This window comes from Salmo salar, chromosome ssa26 (genome assembly GCF_905237065.1).
Source record: "Salmo salar chromosome ssa26, Ssal_v3.1, whole genome shotgun sequence".
Classification (NCBI taxonomy): Eukaryota; Metazoa; Chordata; class Actinopteri; order Salmoniformes; family Salmonidae; genus Salmo; species Salmo salar.
The window spans coordinates 48,883,097-48,905,401 of NC_059467.1; the positions used below are offsets into that span (position 1 = coordinate 48,883,097).

At 43.9% G+C, this 22,305-nt stretch overlaps 2 protein-coding genes across 2 annotated transcripts; both read right to left on the reverse strand.

The window, feature by feature from the left end:
* Positions 1 to 8,627: 8,627 nt before the first annotated feature.
* On the reverse strand, positions 8,628 to 11,704 carry LOC106587992 (beta-1,3-galactosyltransferase 2). Its single transcript, XM_014176652.2, has 2 exons — positions 11,449 to 11,704; positions 8,628 to 10,212 (listed from the first exon to the last, which is right to left on the reverse strand). Exons 1-2 carry the CDS (start codon positions 11,481 to 11,483, stop codon positions 8,946 to 8,948), a joined length of 1,302 nt encoding a protein of 433 aa, XP_014032127.2. The 5' UTR covers positions 11,484 to 11,704; the 3' UTR covers positions 8,628 to 8,945.
* A 2,303-nt stretch (positions 11,705 to 14,007) lies between these two features.
* Positions 14,008 to 14,925, reverse strand: LOC123730751 (extensin-3-like). The gene has a single exon (XM_045708319.1). It carries the CDS (start codon positions 14,923 to 14,925, stop codon positions 14,008 to 14,010), a length of 918 nt encoding a protein of 305 aa, XP_045564275.1.
* Positions 14,926 to 22,305: the final 7,380 nt, after the last annotated feature.

A 22,305-nucleotide genomic window follows, 5' to 3' on the forward strand; every position in this document is an offset into this window, starting at 1 on the left:
CTCTCTGGTCATGGTTTTAAAAGTTATGAAATCTCATGGCTAATACTAAACCTTGCTTTGGGGTCTTGGAAGCTTGAGCTATTCGATTGGCCATCACAGTAGGCTCACTTGATATAGTTCTCCTGGTCCGCCGGGGAGGCGGAGTTTGTACCTTCACACAAATGAAATGGTTCGAAATGGGAACACTTTTTCCTACCTAGCGCGCAGGGCCTCGGAATCAACTGCACCTACCTCCAACAAGGCTTCATAATCAAGTGCACCTACCTCCAACAGGGCTTCTGAATCGAGTGTTGAACTAACTGAACTAATAAATAGGACAGCAAGGCTTTATCTTTGGCTTTTCTACAGAAATGTTTGGTGATCGATTAGGAATGCGTTGAAGACATACCAGTCAATCACAATGAATCAATCACATTTTTTCAATCAAATTTACATCAGCCAATGTCACAAAGTGATATACAGAAATCCAGCCTAAAACCCCAAACAGCAAGTAATGCAGATGTAGAAGCATGATGGCTAGGACAAACTCTGTAGAAAGGCAGGAATCTAGGAAGAACCCTAGAGAGGAACCAAGCTCTGAGGGGTGGCCAGTCCTCTTCTGGCTGTGCTGGGTGGAGATTATAACAGTGCATGGCCAAGATGTTCAAACGTTCATAGATGACCAGCAGGGTCAAATAATAATAATCACAGTGGTTGTCGAGGGTGCAACAGGTCAGCACCTCAGAAGTAAATGTCAGTTGGCTTTTCATAGCCAATCATTCAGAGTATCTCTACAGCTCCTTCTGTCTCTAGAGAGTTGACAACAGCAGGTCTGGGACAGGTAGCACGTCCGGTGAACAGGTCAGGGTTCCATAGCCGCAGGCAGAACAGTTGAAACTGGAGCAGCAGCACGGCCAGGTGGACTGGGAACAACAAGGAGTCATCAGGTCAGGTAGTCCTGAGGCATGGTCCCAGGGCTCAGGTCCTCCGGGAGGGGAGGGAGAGGGAAAGAGAGAGAATTAGAGGTTGCATACTTAAATTCACGTAAGATACCGGATAAGACAGGAGAAATACTCCAGATATAACAGACTGACACTAGCCCCCCGACACGTAAACTATTGCAGCTGCTGCCCCTTCTGACGATACCCCCATACAGGGCCAACCAGGCCACAGGATATAACCCCACCCACTTTGCCAAAGAACAACCCCCACACCACTAAAGGGATATCTTCAATTTTACTACCCTGAGTCAAGGCTGAGAATAGCCCCCGAAGATCTCCCGCACGGAACGAACCCAAGGGCGCCAACCCGGACAGGAAGATCATGTCAGTGACTCAACCCACACAAGTGACGCACCCCTCCTAGGGACGGCATGGAAGAGCACCAGTAAGCCAGTGACTCAGCCCCCGTAATAGGGTTAAAGGCAGAGAATCCCCCTGGGGAGAGGGAAACCAGCCAGGCAGAGACAGCAAGGGTGGTTCCTTGCTCCAGTGCCTTTCTGTTCACCTTCACACCCCTGGGCCAGACTACACTCAATCATAGGACCTACTGAAGAGATGAGTCTTCAATAAAGATTTGAGACTGAGTCTGTGTCTCTCACATGGATAGGCAGACCATTCGATAAAAATGGAGCTCTACAGGAGAAAGCCCTGCCTCCAGCTGTTTGCTTAGAAATTCTAGGGACAATAAGGAGGCCTGCGTCTTGTGACCGTAGCGTATGTGTAGGTATGTACGGCAGGACCAAATCAGAGTGATAAGTAGGAGCACGCTCATGAAATGCTTTGTAGGTTAACATTAAAACCTTGAAATCATCCCTAGCCTTAATAACAGGAAGCCAGCGTAGAGAGCTAGCACTGGAGTAATGTGATCACATTTTATTAGTTTATTTAGTGCTTCATCCGGGTAGCCGGAGAGTAGAGCATTGCAGTAATCTAATCTAGAAGTGACAAAAGCATAGATTAACTTTTCTGCATCATTTTTGGACAGAAAGTTTCCGATTTTTGCAATGTTACGAAGATGGAAAAAAGCTGTCCTTGAAACATTCTTGATATGTTCGTCAAAAGAGAGATCAGGGTCTAGAGTAACGCCGAGGTCCTTCACAGTTTTATTTGAGACGACTGTACAACCATCAAGATTAATTGTCAGATCCAACAGAATATCTCTTTGTTTCTTGGGACCTAGAACTAGCATCTCTGTTTTGTCCAAGTTTAAAAGTAAAACATTTGCAGCCATCCACTTCCTTATGTCTGAAACACAGGCTTCCAGGGAGGGCAATTTTGGGGCTTCATCACGTTTCATCAAAGTGTACAGCTGTGTACCATCCGCAAAACAGTGAAAGTTAACATTATGTTTCCTAATGACATCACCAAGAGGTAAAATATATAGTGAAAACAATAGTGGTCCTAAATGGAACCTTGAGGAACACCGAAACGTACAATTGATTTGTCAGAGGACAAACCATCCACAGAGACAAACTGATATCTTTCCAACAAATAAGATCTAAACCAGGCCAGAAATTGTCCGTGTAGACCAATTTGGGTTTCCAATCTCTCCAAAAGTATGTGGTGATCGATGGTGTCAAAAGCAGCACTAAGGTCTAGGAGCATGACGCAGAGCCTTGGTCTGACGCCATTAAAGGGTCGTTTACCACCTTCACGAGTGCAGTCTCAGTGCTATGATGGGGTCTAAAACCAGACTGAAGCATTTCGTATACATTGTTTGTCTTAAGGAAGGAAGTGAATTGCTGCGGAACAGCTTTTTCAAAACAATTTGAGAGGAATGGGAGATTCGACAGCCGATAGTTTTTTATATTTTCAGGGTCCTTTTTTGGCTTTTTCAAGAGGCTTTATTACTGCCACTTTTAGTGAGTTTGGTACACATCCGGTGGATGGAGTCGTTTGATAACCACTGGCCGACACTTTCTCAATCTGAACTCCTAATGCTAGTGGGGGCGGCTGTGGCTTCATGACAATGATTGCAAGAGCAGCTGGTCATTGATTTGATGGCTCCAACTCAGTTTCACCGCCAAAACATCCTTTATGCGGGTGTCTGCTATTGCTGGTAAAGGCTGGATCTGATTGAATCTCAACAAGATCTCAGTCTCACATCAGAATTAGATGTTCATCCTATGTTTCTCAATCCTCAAATTTCAAAGTTGTTCCAAACATCACATTTTGAAGTGTTTATGGTTTAGTTCAGGCATTAACTCTGAATTGTTAAGGTTAGGGTTTAGTTTAGGTATTAACTATGAATTGTTAAGGTTAGGGTTAAGTTTAGGCATTAACTTTAAAATCTTAAGGTTAAGCTTGAACTCCGAATGGTTAAGGTAAGGGTTACGGTGTGGGATATGCTTAAAACAAAAATCTCATAAACAACTTTCTATCCCTGGATTCGAACATGGCACCAGAGGCAGATGTTGTGCTCATCCACCATCCCTGTCCACAACACTCTGGCAAAACCTAAACCTACTTGAAGGTAACGGGGCTCACTGTTGCCCCTAGAGGCCAGTTTCCACGTCATCTCCCGACATCTTCAGACATGGATGGATGTCGAATACTGACTTGTATCACGGGTGACCTGGCTGTGAATATGGGCCTATATAGATAGGGCCCTTCTCCCACTCCTCCCTCCACTATCTCCAATTATCTCTCCTCTGGGAAATTAGGTTTTGTGAGCTTGTGCTGGAAATGAACAATGGACCAATACCAACCAAATGTTGTCACGTCCTGACCAGTAAGGGGTCATTTTGTTATTGTAGTATGGTCAGGACGTGACAGGGGTGTGTTTGATTTATGTGTCTTGGGTTTTTGTTTAATGTTCTATGTTAGTATATTTCTATGTTCTTTCTAGGTCTTCTATTTCTATGTTTAGTTTATTGGGTTGACCTTCAATTGGAGGCAGCTGTTCCTCGTTGCCTCTAATTGAAGGTCCTATTTAGTAAGGGTGTTTTTCCATGGGTTTTGTGGGTAGTTGTTCCATGTATAGTCAGAGTACCTTACAGGACTGTTTTTTTGTCGTTGTTTTTGTATAAGTGTTTTGTTTTGTTTTCCTTCTAATAAAAGATGAGTATTCATATACCCGCTGTGTTTTGGTCCACTTTTTACGACGCACCTGACAAATGTAGCATGGTGCATATGAGAATTACTTCAAGTAAATGCGCCAGAAAAAAATGTGTTTAGAAAGAAAGAAAGAAAGAAAGAAAGAGATTTATTCGTAGTGGAACTGTATGAACAGCAGAACCATGTTAGAGGGAATTATATTTGGAGTAAAAGTAGAATAACTAACTCCCTTTAAAACGGTTTCTAAAGTGCAAAGTGAACGTTTCAAGTTCAATAATACAACCATGGTCATTTTAATAGGAAATATAATTCAGATCTAGCTTCTGAGTTTTGGTGATGAATAACCTAGAATAAATCTCGCATTCCTTTACAGCTTTGAATGACGCTACTGCGTATGCCGACATTCTGTATGTCAGTGATTGGCATGAAGCGGTTGAGGAAAAGGAAATCAGTGTAATATACTGCAGCAGAACAGAGTTTAATCGTTTAATTTCCGCCTCGGGTTTCCCCAGGAGAAAGTGGCCTACAACTGTTAGTATATAAACAGTGACAGAGGAAGAGCGACCATGGCACATTGAGGACATAGACTCCTGCACCCACCTGACTTTTCGTTTTAAAAAACAGTTGGAGGATGACACGGGTCAGTCTGCAGAATTAAAGCATTATGCTATTTTGAAATATATAATTTAATTATTATTTTAAATTATTTTAAATTACATTGCATATGAATGGAATATGTTTAGGCCAGGTTATTATAGGCTAATGGTTTCTATGTGCGTGTCAAACGATCAATTCGTTATTTTTTTATTTTTTTGTTGATCATCTGAGTTTTAAACTTCTGCTATGCACATTGATTATTATTATTATTTACGATGTACTTTATTCTTTTATATTGTAATCGCATGAAAAACGTTTGTTTTCTTCGCTGTTTTCCAGATGTTAGTTCTTTGCATCTGCGGTTGCCTGAGTTTTGCATGGCCGTCGTCAGCAAAAAGATGTTTCAATCAGAGGCAGGTGGATCGGCGGGCTGCAAGGTTCATAATGAGCATCCACTGCTTTAGGACGGCTGTGTCTGACAGCATCCACCTGCAACCGCACTGGGACAGACAGAGCTTCCCCTGCTTCAAACTCCACACCGCGTCTCTGGCATCCGTGCAATACAACAACCGCTCTCTCTCCCCCTGGCGGTACAGGTACGTTTCCGCCCTTCAGCGTCTGTAAAAATAGCACAATATGTAATAGCGTAATTCCAACAGCCTGGGCCTGCCACTTTGTTTGGTAACCTGGAGGATGGGACTAGGGAAATAGAACTCTCAAATGAGTAGTCAGCTATGGATGGCAGGACTGACGGCCCATGACTGACGGCACATGATGTTAGAAACATTTTTAAGACCAACACAAAGAATGGAGTAAGCCTAGGAAAAGGTAAAATAGTTACTAATCATTTTCATTTTGTTGACGCCATTCATCAAATTCAATGCATATATCTAATCAGTGGACATTTCCAATAATATCAGGCTATACTATGACATCACGTTAGGCTTGATATCATTTCACCACATTGCTCTCTTACAGAATCGATGAGAGAGAGGACAGGATTCCCTCTAAAATCATGGTGGCTGAGTGTCTGTATGAGGGCTGCATCATCAACAAGCACGAGGACATGGAATATAACTCTGTCCCCGTGTTGGCCACTTTCACCGTGCTCCAGAAGACTGTATGCCCTGGCAACCCTCAACACTACCTGATGACAGTAGACTCTGTTACCATCCCTGTGGCATGCACATGTGTTGTACCCAGATAGATGATTTCATCTGTTGGATTAGGTTAGTGTTACACACATGTCCAAAATGGAACCCTATTCCCTATGTAGTGCACTATGATCCATGTGTCCAAAATGGCGCCCTATTCCCTATGTAGTGCACTATGATACGCACGTGTCCAAAATGGCACCCTATTCCCTATGTAGTGCACTATGATCCATGTGTCCAAAATGGTGCCCTATTCCCTATGTAGTGCACTACGTTTGACCAGAGCCCTATGTGCCTTGGTATCGCTGCACTAGTTTTGGGTCTTTTGTTTTTTGCATGTTAAGACAGTCAGCCTTTAACAAAGAGTCCAAACTGTGCTTATACACAGAGACACAACGTTGGATTAGATTCATTCTTATAGAGATGATATAGAATAAATAGCCATTTAGTAGTGAGATTTCTCACAAAAATAAGTTATGTTTGTTTTAAAACTCACCTTAGGCCTTCCTGTTATTAAGATAAGAACTCTGGGTCTATGGCATTCTCTAAGACATCTGAAAATGGATGTCGACATGGAGCCACGTCGGTCATATTTTCTTCTTGACTTGGACAGATCATTCAAGCACTTGGAGTTGCCATATTTACTTGTTTGGTTTGATTATGGCTGTAAAATGTCTTATGCCGGTGTCACATGTATTGCCGTGTTGAAGGGAGGACCAATACGCAGCAGGAATGTGGATGCTCATCTTTTAATTAGATATAATGAAGCATACACAAAAAACCCAAGAACGACAAAGGCCAGTTTCACAGGCTAAAGCAACAATACTTAGCAGTGCAAAATGTAACTACCCACAAATGACAAACCAAACACACACCTACTTATAGGACTCCCAATCAGAGGCAACTAGAAACACCTGCCTCCAATTGAGTCCAGCACCTAAACCTACACATAGAAAAACTAACCTAGAACATACTAATTCAGAAACATACACCCAAAACCCAGGAACACATAAATAACACACCCCTCTAAACCACACACAAAAAAAAACTACCATACAAAACAAACATACCTCTGCCACGCCCTGACCAAATATAATACAAATAATACCTAAATACTGGTCAGGACGTGACAGCCGGGGGTTTTCTGGAACCTGGACTTTGGTAAATTGATAAGGTAGAAATCATACCTGCTGTATGACTACATTGGGTATAACTGGTGGGGTATATCCCACTGGTGTGTATAAATACGTTCTCTTTGTGTATTAGTCAATTAGCTATTTATCAATGGTCTTGGGGACTTAGGGATTCAACTCCTTGGTTATGCTGTTGTGTCCACTAGGTATCTCAGTAAGACTATAACTTGGCATGATGTTCGCTTTCACTGGTTGATATAATCTACTTCTGTGAACTTCAGTGGTTCAATCTGCAGTCCTCTCTCAGTGTTGTCCAATCTTATAAAATCCTATCAAAGTAAACAGTATAGTGTGAGCCCTCAAACGATTCTGCTAACCATTGTTTGTACTCATGTTTATATATAAAAAATAATAATTCTATATACATCTTTTATACAACGGGTGGGTCTAATCCTGAATGCTGATTGGTTAAAACCCCATTCCAGCCGGTGTCTATTCCACAAGTTACCACGGCTAAATCTATGACGTTAAAATGCCTATTTACTCTGTTTCATCTGACTCTGCAATCCAATGTCTCGTCAGCCCAGCCAGGCAATGTATAGACTTGATCTACACTATAAAAAAAAAAACATCTAGACATTATCTCACGTCTTTTAGACTAACATTTAATTTTCAAAAGCGGAGATTTGTATAAACCTTGCTGTCTGTCTCGCTGACATTTGCAACATTGCTTCAATATTCAAATTCTCTCCAGCTGTCCCATAGTAATGAACAGTCGGGACAAGACAGACAGGCAGGCAGCGTTTCTCAGCCAGTCTAAATCATGAATCAGCTGGCATCATTTTTATGGATATAAGAAATGTCAATTGAAAAAAAGTCAAACGAAACAAAGTGCAGCTAGTTTCCAGTATTTCCAGCTTCAGTTTGAAGTGATTGTGTTGTTGGCTAGCTTCTCTGAACAACAGTGTCCTGACGAGTGAGCACATTTTCTATGTGAGACGAAATTGCGCTTATTAGCTCATTGTTATGGATGTATCAAAATAAATGTCACTAGAAAACAGCTTAAACAAATGCAAATACTGTTGTTATTCTGGCTGCACTGTTTGACGTGACTGTAAATTAGCCGTAGTTGGCTAGCTAGCAAGCAAGGGATAAGAATGTTGCCAGCCAGTATGGCAATGGAACATTTAGAACAAATGACTGGGGTGCGTCCATAGATACAGAACAAGAACACTGAACAACTGGAAACCGAACCGATAGAACGAACAACCAGCCGGCTTGGGTAATTACCCTAGATTTGTGTCGTGACTATATCTTGTGGAAATAAATGAATCAGAATAATGTTTTTAATGAAAATATGTCAATCATTATTTGAATATGTTGGTAATCCATTGTATAAAAGTGATAATGTCCTCGAAGCCGGTGTTGGCATATTTGCCCACCCTTGACTTTGTCTCGGGCCTAACAACACCTGTGCCAATATATCCTTGGGCATTATCATTTAAATAATCTCTAAACCCAGAACTAAACCAGCGCTGGTCCCCTGGCTAGCTTCTCAAGAAACTAATTGATATGCCTTATAAACATAAACCATATAATCTTGTAAACCTTCTACTGACCATACATAACTATGAGCATGGATAGATTGTTACAACAATAATAAGAGAACTACTCAAATAGTAAATTACTCATTATGTACAGTTAAGCCGTGAAATAATTTTTTTTATTCAAATAAAGTACAAAAATAACACACACACACACACACACACACACACACAATTGTACCTCTGCACATTTCAGTACAATAACTTGTTCTTCAATGTAGATTTTTTGAAGGGGGCAGTAACTCCCAGCACCACAAAGGATATAAGACTGGAAGTGTGTCTAATCCAAATTCAGTAACATCATCATGATCATTAAACGTTTTAATCAAAGTGGAAATCCATTACAAATTCACCAGATTTACATCGTTGGCAAGAACAAAAAACAAGGGGGTACATCAGTCAGTATGTTAGTGTATGGGATCAGCATGGAGGACCAGGTTTGTGTAGGTCTTTCCATGCGTTGACCTGGTGAGTGATACTGTATGTGGTGGTGGCTATCAGTCGTGAGTAGGTGCAGCGGTCATAAGCCACAGGGGAAACCTGGAAGAGGTTTCCACTGGGGGGGTCAGTAGGCCGGATGCCCAGGTGTCTCATACACAGTCCCAGATACACATCCTCTATGTAGACGGCTTTAACATGCCTGGACGCCTCCACCAGCTTCCTGGGGAGGTCTAAGGTGAAGACATAGCCCAGGCCCAGAGCATAAGGTGGATATACCGGTTCAGGAAACACCTCCATTGGAAGGTACCATTTGGAGTTAGGGTCTCTTAGAACGGCGGCCCATCGGGCCACTAGTCCAGTCATGTAGTTCTGCTTTGGAGCGTGAAGCAGCATGTTGACCAAGGTGTTCACGTTGAGGAACATGTCTGAGTCGATCTTCATGGCGTAGGAGGCGTAGGGGCAGCGAGAGCTCAGCCACTCCATCATCACCATGGTCTTGATGGTCAGGTTTTTGTAGCTGTCTATGAAGTCACTCTGCAGCAGATCCTGGTGCTCTTTGCTCTCCTGCAGCACATTCTCCTGGAGCTGCTCTGTCTCCTCTCCACTGGGCAGTCCCAGCAGGAAGAACAGACGGACCTCTTTGCCCAGTACTTGCCTCTCACTGCCCCAAGTACTGCGGACGGCCTCACGAGCCTCCATGTTATAGGGCGCCACTGGCACCATCAGAACCAGGAAGGGGTTCTGCTCCCGGCATTTGTCTGGCTCATCCAGGATGAAGATGTACTCTGATGGGTATTCTACATGGTATGGTCCTGGGGACACATACGGAGGAGGAGTGGCCAGATCTGCCTTGACCTCTGTGATCAGATTAGTGATGATGGTCAGTGCAGACGTGATGGAACTAGTTTCATTATGTGTTGGGTTGAGTTTGATGGCCTGTTGAGTAGAGTTGATAAGTGAAGTCTGATGATCTGTTGAATTGGCAGATGCAGTTTCATGAGCGTCTATGGTCAAATCAGTGGAGTTGAGAGAAACTACTTCGCTACTGGTCTTGGTAGAACCAGATCTGCTAGCTGAACCACCACGGAATTCTGCCCACCATTTTGAGGCCCTGTCTAGTGAAGGGACCCACTCTACTGACCGATCGCCGAAGTAGAAGAAGACCGTTGCTATGAGGAGCAGGATGAGGAAACGGCAACGGAAACGTGACCACCCGCAGTATCTCCTGCCTTCCGCCATCTCTTTACTGGGAGGAGAGAGGGAGAGAAACAGAAATCACATTTTATTTGCCACGTACAGTTTCCAGCAGGTATAAAAGGTTCAGTGAAATGTCTGTGTGCTTGCTGCCTCAACATAGCAGGGCAATAATCCAGATCAATAATAATCAAGTCAAATAAAAAATAACAAGTAATTAGAAGGTAGTACATAGTAATACACTTATATGTACCGTATGTACCTTATAATAGTGACATATCTACATATTCATACTGTATATACATTATATTAGTGACATATCTACATATTCATGCAGTATATACATTACATTAGTGGCATATCTACATATTCATGCAGTATATACATTATATTAGTGACATAGCTACATATTCATGCAGTATATGCATTATATTAGTGACATAGCTACATATTCATGCAGTATATGCATTACATTAGTGACATATCTACATATTCATACTGTATATACATTATATTAGTGACATATCTACATATTCATACATACTTTGATTCATGTGCTTGTCTGACTTGCCTTGTTAAATAAAGGTTAAATAAATAAATACAGAATCCTTTGATTTGACATTTGTTTGGAAAGAGGAATGTAACGAGACCATCCCTTCCTCGCATAGGACTCTGGTCAAAAGTAGTGCACTATGTAGGGAATAGGGTGCTATAGTGCAGTCAAGGCTGGTTTATAAATGTTGGTATGAAAATGTCCATGTAGCTATATAGTAGTTTGACAGTGTAACATTTATCTTGTATTTATTTCTAGAGCAGGGATGTATTGTAAATTCTAATGTTCACAATCCTAATATCCTTCTTCTCCTTCGATTGTTCTAAAATAATATGTGATTCATTGCCGCCTGGTATGTAGAGGTTCCTTGTAAAAGACATATTGGTCTCAATGGGACTCAATTGTCAACAACGGTGCATTTTAACTCGTGGAATGATAATTAGTTTGAGGTTAAAATAAAAAGCAGAACAGCTTCCTTCCTTGTCTGTACCTGAGCTGAGCATTGAGAACCAAGCAACCTCCTACATGTGAACTTAAGACATTCTTTTTTTTTTATTAAGTTACTGTTAAAACTTTTCCTTTTTTTTTTATTAAGTTACTGTTAAAACACCTGTGTTCCATGGGTACAATGCCGTTCTATAGAATTCCTTCAGTATGACTGTTTCAATACTTTGAGTTTGAATACATCAAACTACAGTAAAAAAAATAGATGGGACAAAACATAAATACACCTACCTTCTTCCGCCTTTCTTAGTGCCATCTTCCACCATGTTGGATATCTATCTAGCTGGGGATGGCTTCCAGGTTTAGGTAATCCCACCTCGGTCAACTCTTGTTGTGTCATACTCATGCAGGCAGGTAGGCAGGTAGGTTTAGGTAGTCCAAACCTCAGTCAATTCATGTTGTATCATACAACTACATGTAATGGTAGAAGGCAGCTCCACCAGTATTTCCGGTTTGTTAACTCTCCTGGACTAAATGACAAGGAAAACCGTTCCCACCTGGGTTAAGGTGAATGTGCAACTAGTTAGGGTGTGGCTTAACTGGCTCCCTACTCCCTATAGAGGACAAGGCTCCCTACACCCTTGGTCTTTTACCAAATAGGGTTATCTTCTGTATACCACCCCTACCTTGTCACAACACAACTGATTGGCTCAAACGCATTAAGAAGGAAAGAAATTCCACAAATTAACTTTTTACAAGGCACACCTGTTAATTGAAATGCATTCCAGGTGACTACCTCATGAAGCTGGTTGAGAGAATGCCAACAGTGTGCAAAGCTGTCATCAAGGCAAAGGGTGGCTACTTTGAAGAATCTAAAATATATTTTGATTTGTTTCACACTTTTTTGGTTACTACAGGATTCCATATGTGTTATTTCATAGTTTTAACATCTTCACTATTATTCTACAATGTAGAAAATAGTACAAAAATAAAGAAAAACCATTGAATGAGTAGGTGTGTCCAAACTTTTGACTGGTACTGTATAGAAAGATCTGTTTTGATGATACTGGCATACTCTTTTCAGATTGGTTATCTATTCTCTCAGCACTTCTCCGAATATTCAATGTCTGAGGTGTGTATGCTTCACATGTTAACCAGTGGGACGTCAGACACAAAAAAACATGTTTTCCAGGAAGTAGTTTGAGGGGTTAGTTTTGTTTATTCCATTCCACTAGTACCCAAGCTGCCCGTCTCTATAGCGTCCTACTGTGTTGTAACAATGGTATTGTCTCTAGAGCTCGCCACTATTGTCGTGGGGACATGTAAATCCTTCTAGGTAACCATGGTGCCCTGGTCTCTACCTGCTGGAAGGCCACACCTTCATCTCGTTTTTCACTGTAACTGGAGACCTTGTCTCATATTTCCTCTTAAAGGTGTGTGTGTGTGTGTGTGTGTGTGTGTGTGTGTGTGTGTGTGTGTGTGTGTGTGTGTGTGTGTGTGTGTGTGTGTGTGTGTGTGTGTGTGTGTGTGTTGGAAAGTGTTGCTAAGTTGATAGCGAACAACTCAAGTGCAGTTCTGTTTTCAGAAGGATTCAAAGTATTCTATACCCTCATAGGCAGCACTTTATAATATATACATTGTATTTTCTGGTAACTATTTTAAGTACGAGAGAAATTACCCATTACTTTGTAGAGAGCGAGAGAAACATACTAACATATTATTAATCAGGCAGGATCAGAGCAGATGCCCCTTTACCCTTCCAGTCCATGAGCACTCTGCTGGCAGGCTGCCCTCTAAGGTGATGGTAGAGGGCAGACAGAACATGAGCACTCTGCTGGCAGGCTGCCCTCTAAGGTGATGGTAGAGGGCAGACAGAACATGAGCACTCTGCTGGCAGGCTGCCCTCTAAGGTGATGGTAGAGGGCAGACAGAACATGAGCACTCTGCTGGCAGGCTGCCCTCTAAGGTGATGGTAGAGGGCAGACAGAACATGAGCACTCTGCTGGCAGGCTGCCCTCTAAGGTGATGGTAGAGGGCAGACAGAACATGAGCACTCTGCTGGCAGGCTGCCCTCTAAGGTGATGGTAGAGGGCAGACAGAACATGAGCACTCTGCTGGCAGGCTGCCCTCTAAGGTGATGGTAGAGGGCAGACAGAACATGAGCACTCTGCTGGCAGGCTGCCCTCTAAGGTGATGGTAGAGGGCAGACAGAACATGAGCACTCTGCTGGCAGGCTGCCCTCTAAGGTGATGGTAGAGGGCAGACAGAACATGAGCACTCTGCTGGCAGGCTGCCCTCTAAGGTGATGGTGGAGGGCAGACAGAACATGAGCACTCTGCTGGCAGGCTGCCCTCTAAGGTGATGGTAGAGGGCAGACAGAACATGAGCACTCTGCTGGTAGGCTGCCCTCTAAGGTGATGGTGGAGGGCAGACAGAACATGCTTTCTGTACAATCCTGCAACCTCTACTACAAGTAGTCAGTATGATGTAGCCTGCTCTGGACTCCAGAGAAGTGACATGATATCAGGGGCGCAGCCATGGGTGTGCCTGTGAGGGCATAGGCCCACCCACTTGGGAGCCAGGCCCACCCAATCAGAATGAATTCCCTCCCTCTCCAAATTTCGTCAGGCCCGACCAAAATCAATTTTCGTCCTGCGCCACTGCATGATATATCACTAGTTGATATTGGCTGCTGACATGAATGACTTTCAGTTCCAAATACAGGTTTAAAACGCAGTTTATTTCCGTAGCCTATCTTGAGTTTTGAATATGCATCACTGTTTATGGCTGTAATGACAGGCTCCATTTGGGCAGTAATTTTCTGCACACGTACATGTGCATGGGGGGGGCTCAAGTTTTGTACCACTCCTTTTTGGGGGTGGTGGGTTGTACCACTCCTTTTTGGGGGTGGCGGGTGGTACCACTCCTTTTTGGGGGTGGCGGGTTGTACCACTCCTTTTTGGGGGTGGTGGGTTGTACCACTCCTTTTTGGGGGTGGTGGGTTGTACCACTCCTTTTTGGGGGTGGTGGGTTGTACCACTCCTTTTTTGGGGGTGGTGGGTTGTACCACTCCTTTTTGGGGGGTGGCAGGTTGTACCACTCCTTTTTGGGGGGTCGCAGGTTGTACCACTCCTTTTTGGGGGTGGCAGGTTGTACCACTCCTTTTTGGGGGTGGCAGGTTGTACCACTCCTTTTTGGGGGTGGCAGGTTGTACCACTCCTTTTTGGGGGTGGCAGGTTGTACCACTCCTTTTTGGGGGTGGCAGGTTGTACCACTCCTTTTTTGGGGGTCGCAGGTTGTACCACTCCTTTTTGGGGGTGGCGGGTTGTACCACTCCTTTTTGGGGGTGGCGGGTTGTACCACTCCTTTTTGGGGGTGGCGGGTGGTACCACTCCTTTTTGGGGGTGGCAGGTTGTACCACTCCTTTTTGGGGGTGGCAGGTTGTACCACTCCTTTTTGGGGGTGGCAGGTTGTACCACTCCTTTTTGGGGGTGGCAGGTTGTACCACTCCTTTTTGGGGGTCGCAGGTTGTACCACTCCTTTTTGGGGGTGGCGGGTTGTACCACTCCTTTTTGGGGGTCGCGGGTTGTACCACTCCTTTTTGGGGGTGGCAGGTTGTACCACTCCTTTTTGGGGGTGGCAGGTTGTACCACTCCTTTTTGGGGGTGGCAGGTTGTACCACTCCTTTTTGGGGGTGGCAGGTTGTACCACTCCTTTTTGGGGGTCGCGGGTCAAAAATGTATTAAAAAAAACAACACAGGGATACATGATGGTCTTTGCTATCTGGGATCCTTGGGATGTCCTTATCTCATTGAATTTGAAATGTAAAATAGTTAAGGTAAGAGTTAAGGTTAGGGTTAGGTTAGGGTTAGGTAAGGGTTATGGTTAAGGTTAAGGTTAAGGTAAGGGTTTAGCGTAGGGACGTCCCAAGGATTCGGTTGGGCACTGACAAACACATGATAGTGGCAACACATGGAGTTGGGTTGATATAGTCATGGTAGGATACATGATAGTGGCAACACATGGAGTTGGGTTGATATAGTCATAGTAGGATACAGTATTTCTAACAATCTTCTAGTTTGACTGGAATTGTGTGAGTCCTTGTTAACACATTTATTCCAGTTCTAAAACAGTTTAGCTGAATACTTTCCTCATCAGATTGGGCTGCTTTCACCTCTTCTGATCAAGTTACCACTGTTGCAGGAAAAACAGTTTTGGGGAGCCCTTTTTCTACTAATACTATCATTAATGTATCTGTCTAGAGTCTAGGCTACGTACTCCTTTGGTATTACAGTTCTTTAGACTGGAACGTTCTATGAAACAGGTAACTGTAGCCTGTATGAGGAGAGAGGAAGGGAGGAGTCTCCTGACTGGTAGAGGAGAGAGGAAGGGAGGGGTCTCCTGACTGGGTGAGGAGAGAGGAAGGGAGGAGTCTCCTGACTGGTAGAGGAGAGAGGAAGGGAGGGGTCTCCTGACTGGGTGAGGAGAGAGGAAGGGAGGAGTCTCCTCACTGGTAGAGGAGAGAGGAAGGGAGGGGTCTCCTGACTGGGTGAGGAGAGAGGAAGGGAGGGGTCTCCTGACTGGTAGAGGAGAGAGGAAGGGAGGGGTCTCCTGACTGGTAGAGGAGAGAGGAAGGGAGGGGTCTCCTGACTGGGTGAGGAGAGAGGAAGGGAGGGGTCTCCTGACTGGGTGAGGAGAGAGGAAGGGAGGGGTCTCCTGACTGGGTGAGGAGAGAGGAAGGGAGGGGTCTCCTGACTGGGTGAGGAGAGAGGAAGGGAGGGGTCTCCTGACTGGTAGAGGAGAGAGGAAGGGAGGGGTCTCCTGACTGGGTGAGGAGAGAGGAAGGGAGGGGTCTCCTGACTGGGTGAGGAGAGAGGAAGGGAGGGGTCTCCTGACTGGTAGAGGAGAGAGGAAGGGAGGGGTCTCCTGACTGGGTGAGGAGAGAGGAAGGGAGGGGTCTCCTGACTGGTAGAGGAGAGAGGAAGGGAGGGGTCTCCTGACTGGGTGAGGAGAGAGGAAGGGAGGGGTCTCCTGACTGGTAGAGGAGAGAGGAAGGGAGGGGTCTCCTGACTGGGTGAGGAGAGAGGAAGGGAGGGGTCTCCTGACTGGGTGAGGAGAGAGGAAGGGAGGGGTCTCCTGACTGGGTGAGGAGAGAGGAAGGGAGGGGTCTCCTGACTGGGTGAGGAAAGGAAGGGAGGGGCCTCCTGACTGGGTGAGGAGAGAGGAAGGGAGGGGTCTCCTGACTGGGTGAGGAGAGAGGAAGGGAGGGGTCTCCTGACTGGTTGAGGAGAGAGGAAGGGAGGGGTCTCCTGACTGGTAGAGGAGAGAGGAAGGGAGGGGTCTCCTGACTGGTAGAGGAGAGAGGAAGGGAGGGGTCTCCTGACTGGGTGAGGAAAGGAAGGGAGGGGCCTCCTGACTGGTAGAGGAGAGAGGAAGGGAGGGGCCTCCTGACTGGTAGAGGAGAGAGGAAGGGAGGAGTCTCCTGACTGGTAGAGGAGAGAGGAAGGGAGGGGTCTCCTGACTGGGTGAGGAGAGAGGAAGGGAGGGGTCTCCTGACTGGTAGAGGAGAGAGGAAGGGAGGGGTCTCCTGACTGGTAGAGGAGAGAGGAAGGGAGGGGTCTCCTGACTGGTAGAGGAGAGAGGAAGGGAGGGGTCTCCTGACTGGGTGAGGAGAGAGGAAGGGAGGGGTCTCCTGACTGGGTGAGGAGAGAGGAAGGGAGGGGTCTCCTGACTGGTAGAGGAGAGAGGAAAGAGGGATGCAGAAAGTGAAAGAGCAGTGTTCAGCTTTTTATATTCCTTCAAGACATCATTGAATTATTCCCACACACCTGCAACAAGCTAAATCAAATGTGACAGTGCTTTTCCTATTTTGTAATACAACTCTGACAAAAGAAAGAGATAACACTGGGACACCCTGATCTTTATAAATTGTGTCATTTTAATGTATACTGATAAGTGAAGACTAGGTAAACAATAGTAATGTCTAACATACAGACTACAATTACCATGAATCACAACTAACCAGTAAACATACAGGCTACAATTACCATGAATCACAACTAACCAGTAAACAATAGTAGTGTCTAACATATGGACTACAATTACCATGAATCACAACTAACCAGTAAACAATAGTAGTGTCTAACATATGGACTACAATTACCATGAATCACAACTAACCAGTAAACAATAGTAGTGTCTAACATATGGACTACAATTACCATGAATCACAACTAACCAGTAAACAATAGTAGTGTCTAACATATGGACTACAATTACCATGAATCACAACTAACCAGTAAACAATAGTAGTGTCTAACATATGGACTACAATTACCATGAATCACAACTAACCAGTAAACAATAGTAGTGTCTAACATATGGACTACAATTACCATGAATCACAACTAACCAGTAAACAATAGTAGTGTCTAACATATGGACTACAATTACCATGAATCACAACTAACCAGTAAACAATAGTAGTGTCTAACATATGGACTACAATTACCATGAATCACAACTAACCAGTAAACAATAGTAGTGTCTAACATATGGGCTACAATTACCATGAATCACAACTAATCAGTGCAATACAGGCTGCATCCAAAATGCTATTACAGACACACAGTTCTACTTTTGACCAGGCTCTCTCAGCAGAATACACCTGTTCCCTAGGGTTCCAGTTACACATTGTCTCTTGGGGTTTTCCCCGCCTTGATTCGTTCCACCCCTGTAATTCGATCCCATCCTGTCCTGAAGTACAGCAGGATTAGTGAGGGTTTGGATCCGATCTACAGTAACAGGTCATTCACTTATCTTCTCTAAGGTAGTGCCCCAAATGTAACCGTAAGGTTGCTGGATCGAATCCCCGAGCTGACAAGGTAACAATCTGTCGTTCTGCCCCTGAGCAAGGCAGTTTAACCCATTGTTCCCCGGGCGCCCGAAGACGTGGATGTCGATTAAGGCAGCCCCCCGCACCTCTCTGATTCATTTCATATTCTAAAATTGATAATTGGAAACAGGATGCACCTGAGCTCAATTTTGAGTCTCATAGCAAAGGGTCTGAATACTTATGTAAATAAGGTATTTCTGTTTTTTTTCTTCTAAAAACCTGTTTTCGCTTTGTCAGTATGGGGTATTGTGATGTCATTATGGGGTATTGTGATGTCATTATGGGGTATTGTGATGTCATTATGGGGTATTGTGATGTCATTATTGGGTATTGTGATGTCATTATGGGGTATTGTGATGTCATTATGGGGTATTGTGTGTAGATTGATGAGGAACATTTCTTATTTAATCTGTTTAAGAATAAGGCTGTAATGTAACAAAATATATTTTTTTTAACTGGTTGTTAAAAGAACACAACTGAGAAGATATCATTATGTTGTGTTTTGGTGATTATTATATTTCACAGTAAACTTATATTTAGCATAAAAAGTTGTGTGGTGAAAGATGTCTACAAACAAAATGAATGCACAATGAAAGGTTTTGAATGTAAGACTGTGTCACGCCCTGATCTGTTTCACCTGTCTTTGTGATTGTCTCCACCCCCTCCATGTGTTGCCCATCTTCCCCATTATCCCCTGTGTATTTATACCTGTGTTTTCTGTTTGTCTGTTGCCAGTTCGTTTTGTTCGTAGAACCTACCAGTGTTTTGTTTCAGTGCTCCCGTCTGTTCCTTGCACCTGTTTTCTAGTTTCCCGGTTCTGACCGTTCTGCCTGCCCTGACCCTGACCCTGAGCCTGCCTGTCGTCCTGTACCGTTGCCCAACTACTCTGGATTACCAACCTCTGTCTGACCTGACCCTGAGCCCACCTGCTGTCCTGTACCTTACACCCTCTCTGGATTATTGACCTCTGCCTGCCTTTTTAATTTGCCTGCACCTGTTTGATGATTAAACTTTTGTTTCTTCAAAAGTGTCTGCACCTGGGTCATACCTTAAAACATGATAGACTGTCTGCGATCAGATGTAGGATCTTAATTTGACACACTTTGCTACAGCAGGAACATAATCCTGCAGCAAGAGGAACTGTGAATTATAATTCATGTGTATTTTTGTAGGGGTGGTTGCCCTGACTATTTTTTTGTCAGGGCAAATCAAGTTTGACCTTTAAAAGTGAAAATTACAAACTTTAGAAGCCTTTTTAAAACTCAAATACACTTTAAGTTTGCATTTCCTGCTGTGCAGGAAAATTCTTAGCAATAAAAGAGTGATCAAATTAAGATCCTTCATCTGTACAATGTTACTATTTTGGAGTTTTGCACTAAAAGGTTTTCAAATTCGCCACATACTTGTGAAATAGCACCAAAGGAGAAAAAACAACAACTGTAGCTTGTATTTATGTTATTTATTCATTCAGGTTAACGAAAGGGGAAAGGGAAGTTGAGTGTTAAAGAAATAGGTTGCAACTTGAAATAAAGAAATAGGTTGCAACTTGAAATACAGGTTTGTTCACTGCTTGACTTGGGATGAAAGAAGTGCAGCAGCTGTCTTTTTCCAAGTCGGTCCATTAGACTATGTTCACCGAAATACACAAATTACATTGTGCTGTAGAGACCTCTGATTAATCATTGTTAAGGGTTCATACACATTTTCCATGACTTCTCCATGACTTTTAAACACATTTCATGACACAATCATACATCATACATCTTCCATCTGTATTGTAATTGTGTTTTGTATTTTACAGTACTGTATTGTACTTATGTATTGTACTGGTCCTATACGTGGCTCAGTTAATAAGAACATGGCACTAGCAACAACAGAGTTCAAATCAAATGTTATTTGTAACATGCTTTGTAAACAACAGGTGTCGACTAACAGTGAAATACTTACTGACATCAACAGTGAAGAGGCGACTCCGGGATGCTGGCCTTCTACGCAGAGTTCCTCTGTCCAGTGTCTGTGTTCTTTTGTCCATCTTAATCTTTTATTTTTATTGGCCAGTCTGAGATATGGCTTTTTCTTTGCAACTCTGCCTAGAAGGCCAGCATCGAGTCGCCTCTTCACTGTTGACGTTGAGACTGGTGTTTTGCGGGTACTATTTAATGAAGCTGCCAGTTGAGGACTTGTGAGGCATCTGCTTCTCAAACTAGACACTCTAATGCACTTGTCCTCTTGCTCAGTTGTGCACCGGGCCCTCCCACTCCTCTTTCTATTCTGGTTAGAGACAGTTTGCGCTGTTCTGTGAAGGGAGTAGTACACAGCGTTGTACGAGATCTTCAGTTTCTTGGCAATTTCTCGCATGGAATAGCCTTCATTTCTCAGAACAAGAATAGACTGACGAGTTTCAGAAGAAAGGTCTTTGTTTCTGGACATTTTGAGCCTGTAATCGAACCCACAAATGCTGATGCGCCAGATACTCAACTAGTCTAAAGAATGCCAGTTTTATTGCTTCTTGTCACGTCCTGACCAGCAGAGGGTGTTGTGTAGTTTTGGTCAGGACGTGGCAGAGTATGTCTGTGTATGTGTGTTCTGGGTGTTGTATTTCTATGTGGGTCTGTGTGGCTCCCGATCAGGGACAGCTGGTGATCGTTGTTCCTGATTGGGAGTCATATAATTAGGAGTATGTTTGTCACTTGGGGTTGTGGGTGGTTGAGTTAACACTGCTATTCGTTTTGTTCGGAAGTAGCCTGTTAGCATGTCGTGAGTGTTTATTGTTTTCTGTGTATACTTTACTTAATTATATTAGAAGATGAGTATCCACATTCCGCATGCAGTTTGGTCTCTTCAACACGGCTTCAACATTTGTGACACTTCTTTAATCAGAACAACAGTTTTCAGCTGTGCTAACATAATTGCAAAAGGGTTTTCTAATGATCAATCAGCCTTTTAAAATGCTAAACATGGATTAGCTAACACAACGTGCCATTGGAACACAGGAGTGATGGTTGCTGATAATGGGCCTCTGTACACCTATGTAGATCAAACTGTGTTTCTGATCAATTTGATGTTATTTTAATGGACAAAAAATGTGTTTTTCTTTCAAAAACAAGAACATTTCTAAGTGACCCCAGACTTTTGAACGGGTAGTGTGCATATAGGTAGGGTAAAGTGACTAGGCAACAGGAGAGATAAACAGTAACACTAGCATATGTGATGAGTCAAAAGATTTAGTGCAAAAAGGGTCAATGCAGATAGATTAATCGTTAAACAATAGCTACCTGGACAAACTGTTTATCAGCCTTATGGCTTGGGGCTAGAAGTTGTTCAGGATCGCTTCCAGACTTGGTGCATTGGTACCGCTTGCCATGTGGTAGCAAAGACAACAGTCTATGACTTGGGTGGCTGGAGTCTTTAACAATTTTAAGGGCCTTCTTCTGACACCGCCTGGTATAGAGGTCCTGGATGGCAGGGAGCTCGGCCCCAGTGATGTATTGGGCCGTACGCTCTACCCTCTGTAGTGCCTTGCAGTCGAATGCCATGCAGTTGTCATACCTGGCGGTGATGCAGCCAGTCAAGGTGCTCTCAATGGTGTAACTGTATAACTTTTTGAGGATTTGAGGACCTATGCCAATCTTTCTAGCCTCCTGAGGGGGAAGTGTGTGTGGACCATAATAATGTGGAAACCAAGGAACTTGAAGTTCTCGACCTGATCCACTCCAGCCCTGTCGATGTGGATGGGGATGTGCTCTGCTCTCAGTTTCCTGTCGTCTACAATCAGCTCTTTCGTCTTGCTGACATTGAGGAAGAGGTTGTTGTCCTGGCACCACTGCCAGGTCTATGACCTCTTCGCTGTAGGCTGTCCCATCGTCGTCAGTGATCAGGCCTACCACCGTTGTGTCGTCTGCAAACTTAACGATGGTGTTAGAGTCATGCGTGGCCACGCAGTCGTGGGTGAACAGAAAGTGCAGGAGGGGACTAAGCACGCACCCCTGAGGGGCCCCAGTGTTGAGGATCAACGCGGAGATGTGTTGTTCCCTACCCTTACCACCTGGGGGCGGCCCATCAGGAAGTCCAGGAACGAGTTGCAGAGTGAGGTGTTCAGTCCCAGGGTCCTTAGCTTAGTGATGAGCTTGGAGTGCACTATGGTGTTCAACGCTGAGCTGTAGTCAATGAACAGCATTCTCAAGTAGGTGTTCCTTTTGTCCAGGTGGGAAAGGGCAGTGTGGAGTGCAATAGAGATTACATCATCTGTGGAT

What these genes read in the sequence shown, in the direction of transcription:
- LOC106587992 (XM_014176652.2), bottom strand. Translation starts at nt 11,483, where the DNA reads ATGGTGGAAGATGGCACTAAGAAAGGCGGAAGAAG. An exon ending in ACTAAGAAAGGCGGAAGAAG is followed by an intron (nt 10,213 to 11,448) that starts GTAGGTGTATTT and finishes CTCTCCTCCCAG; the next exon opens with TAAAGAGATGGCGGAAGGCA.
- LOC123730751 (XM_045708319.1), bottom strand. Translation starts at nt 14,925, where the DNA reads ATGTATCCCTGTGTTGTTTTTTTTAATACATTTTTGACCCGCGACCCC.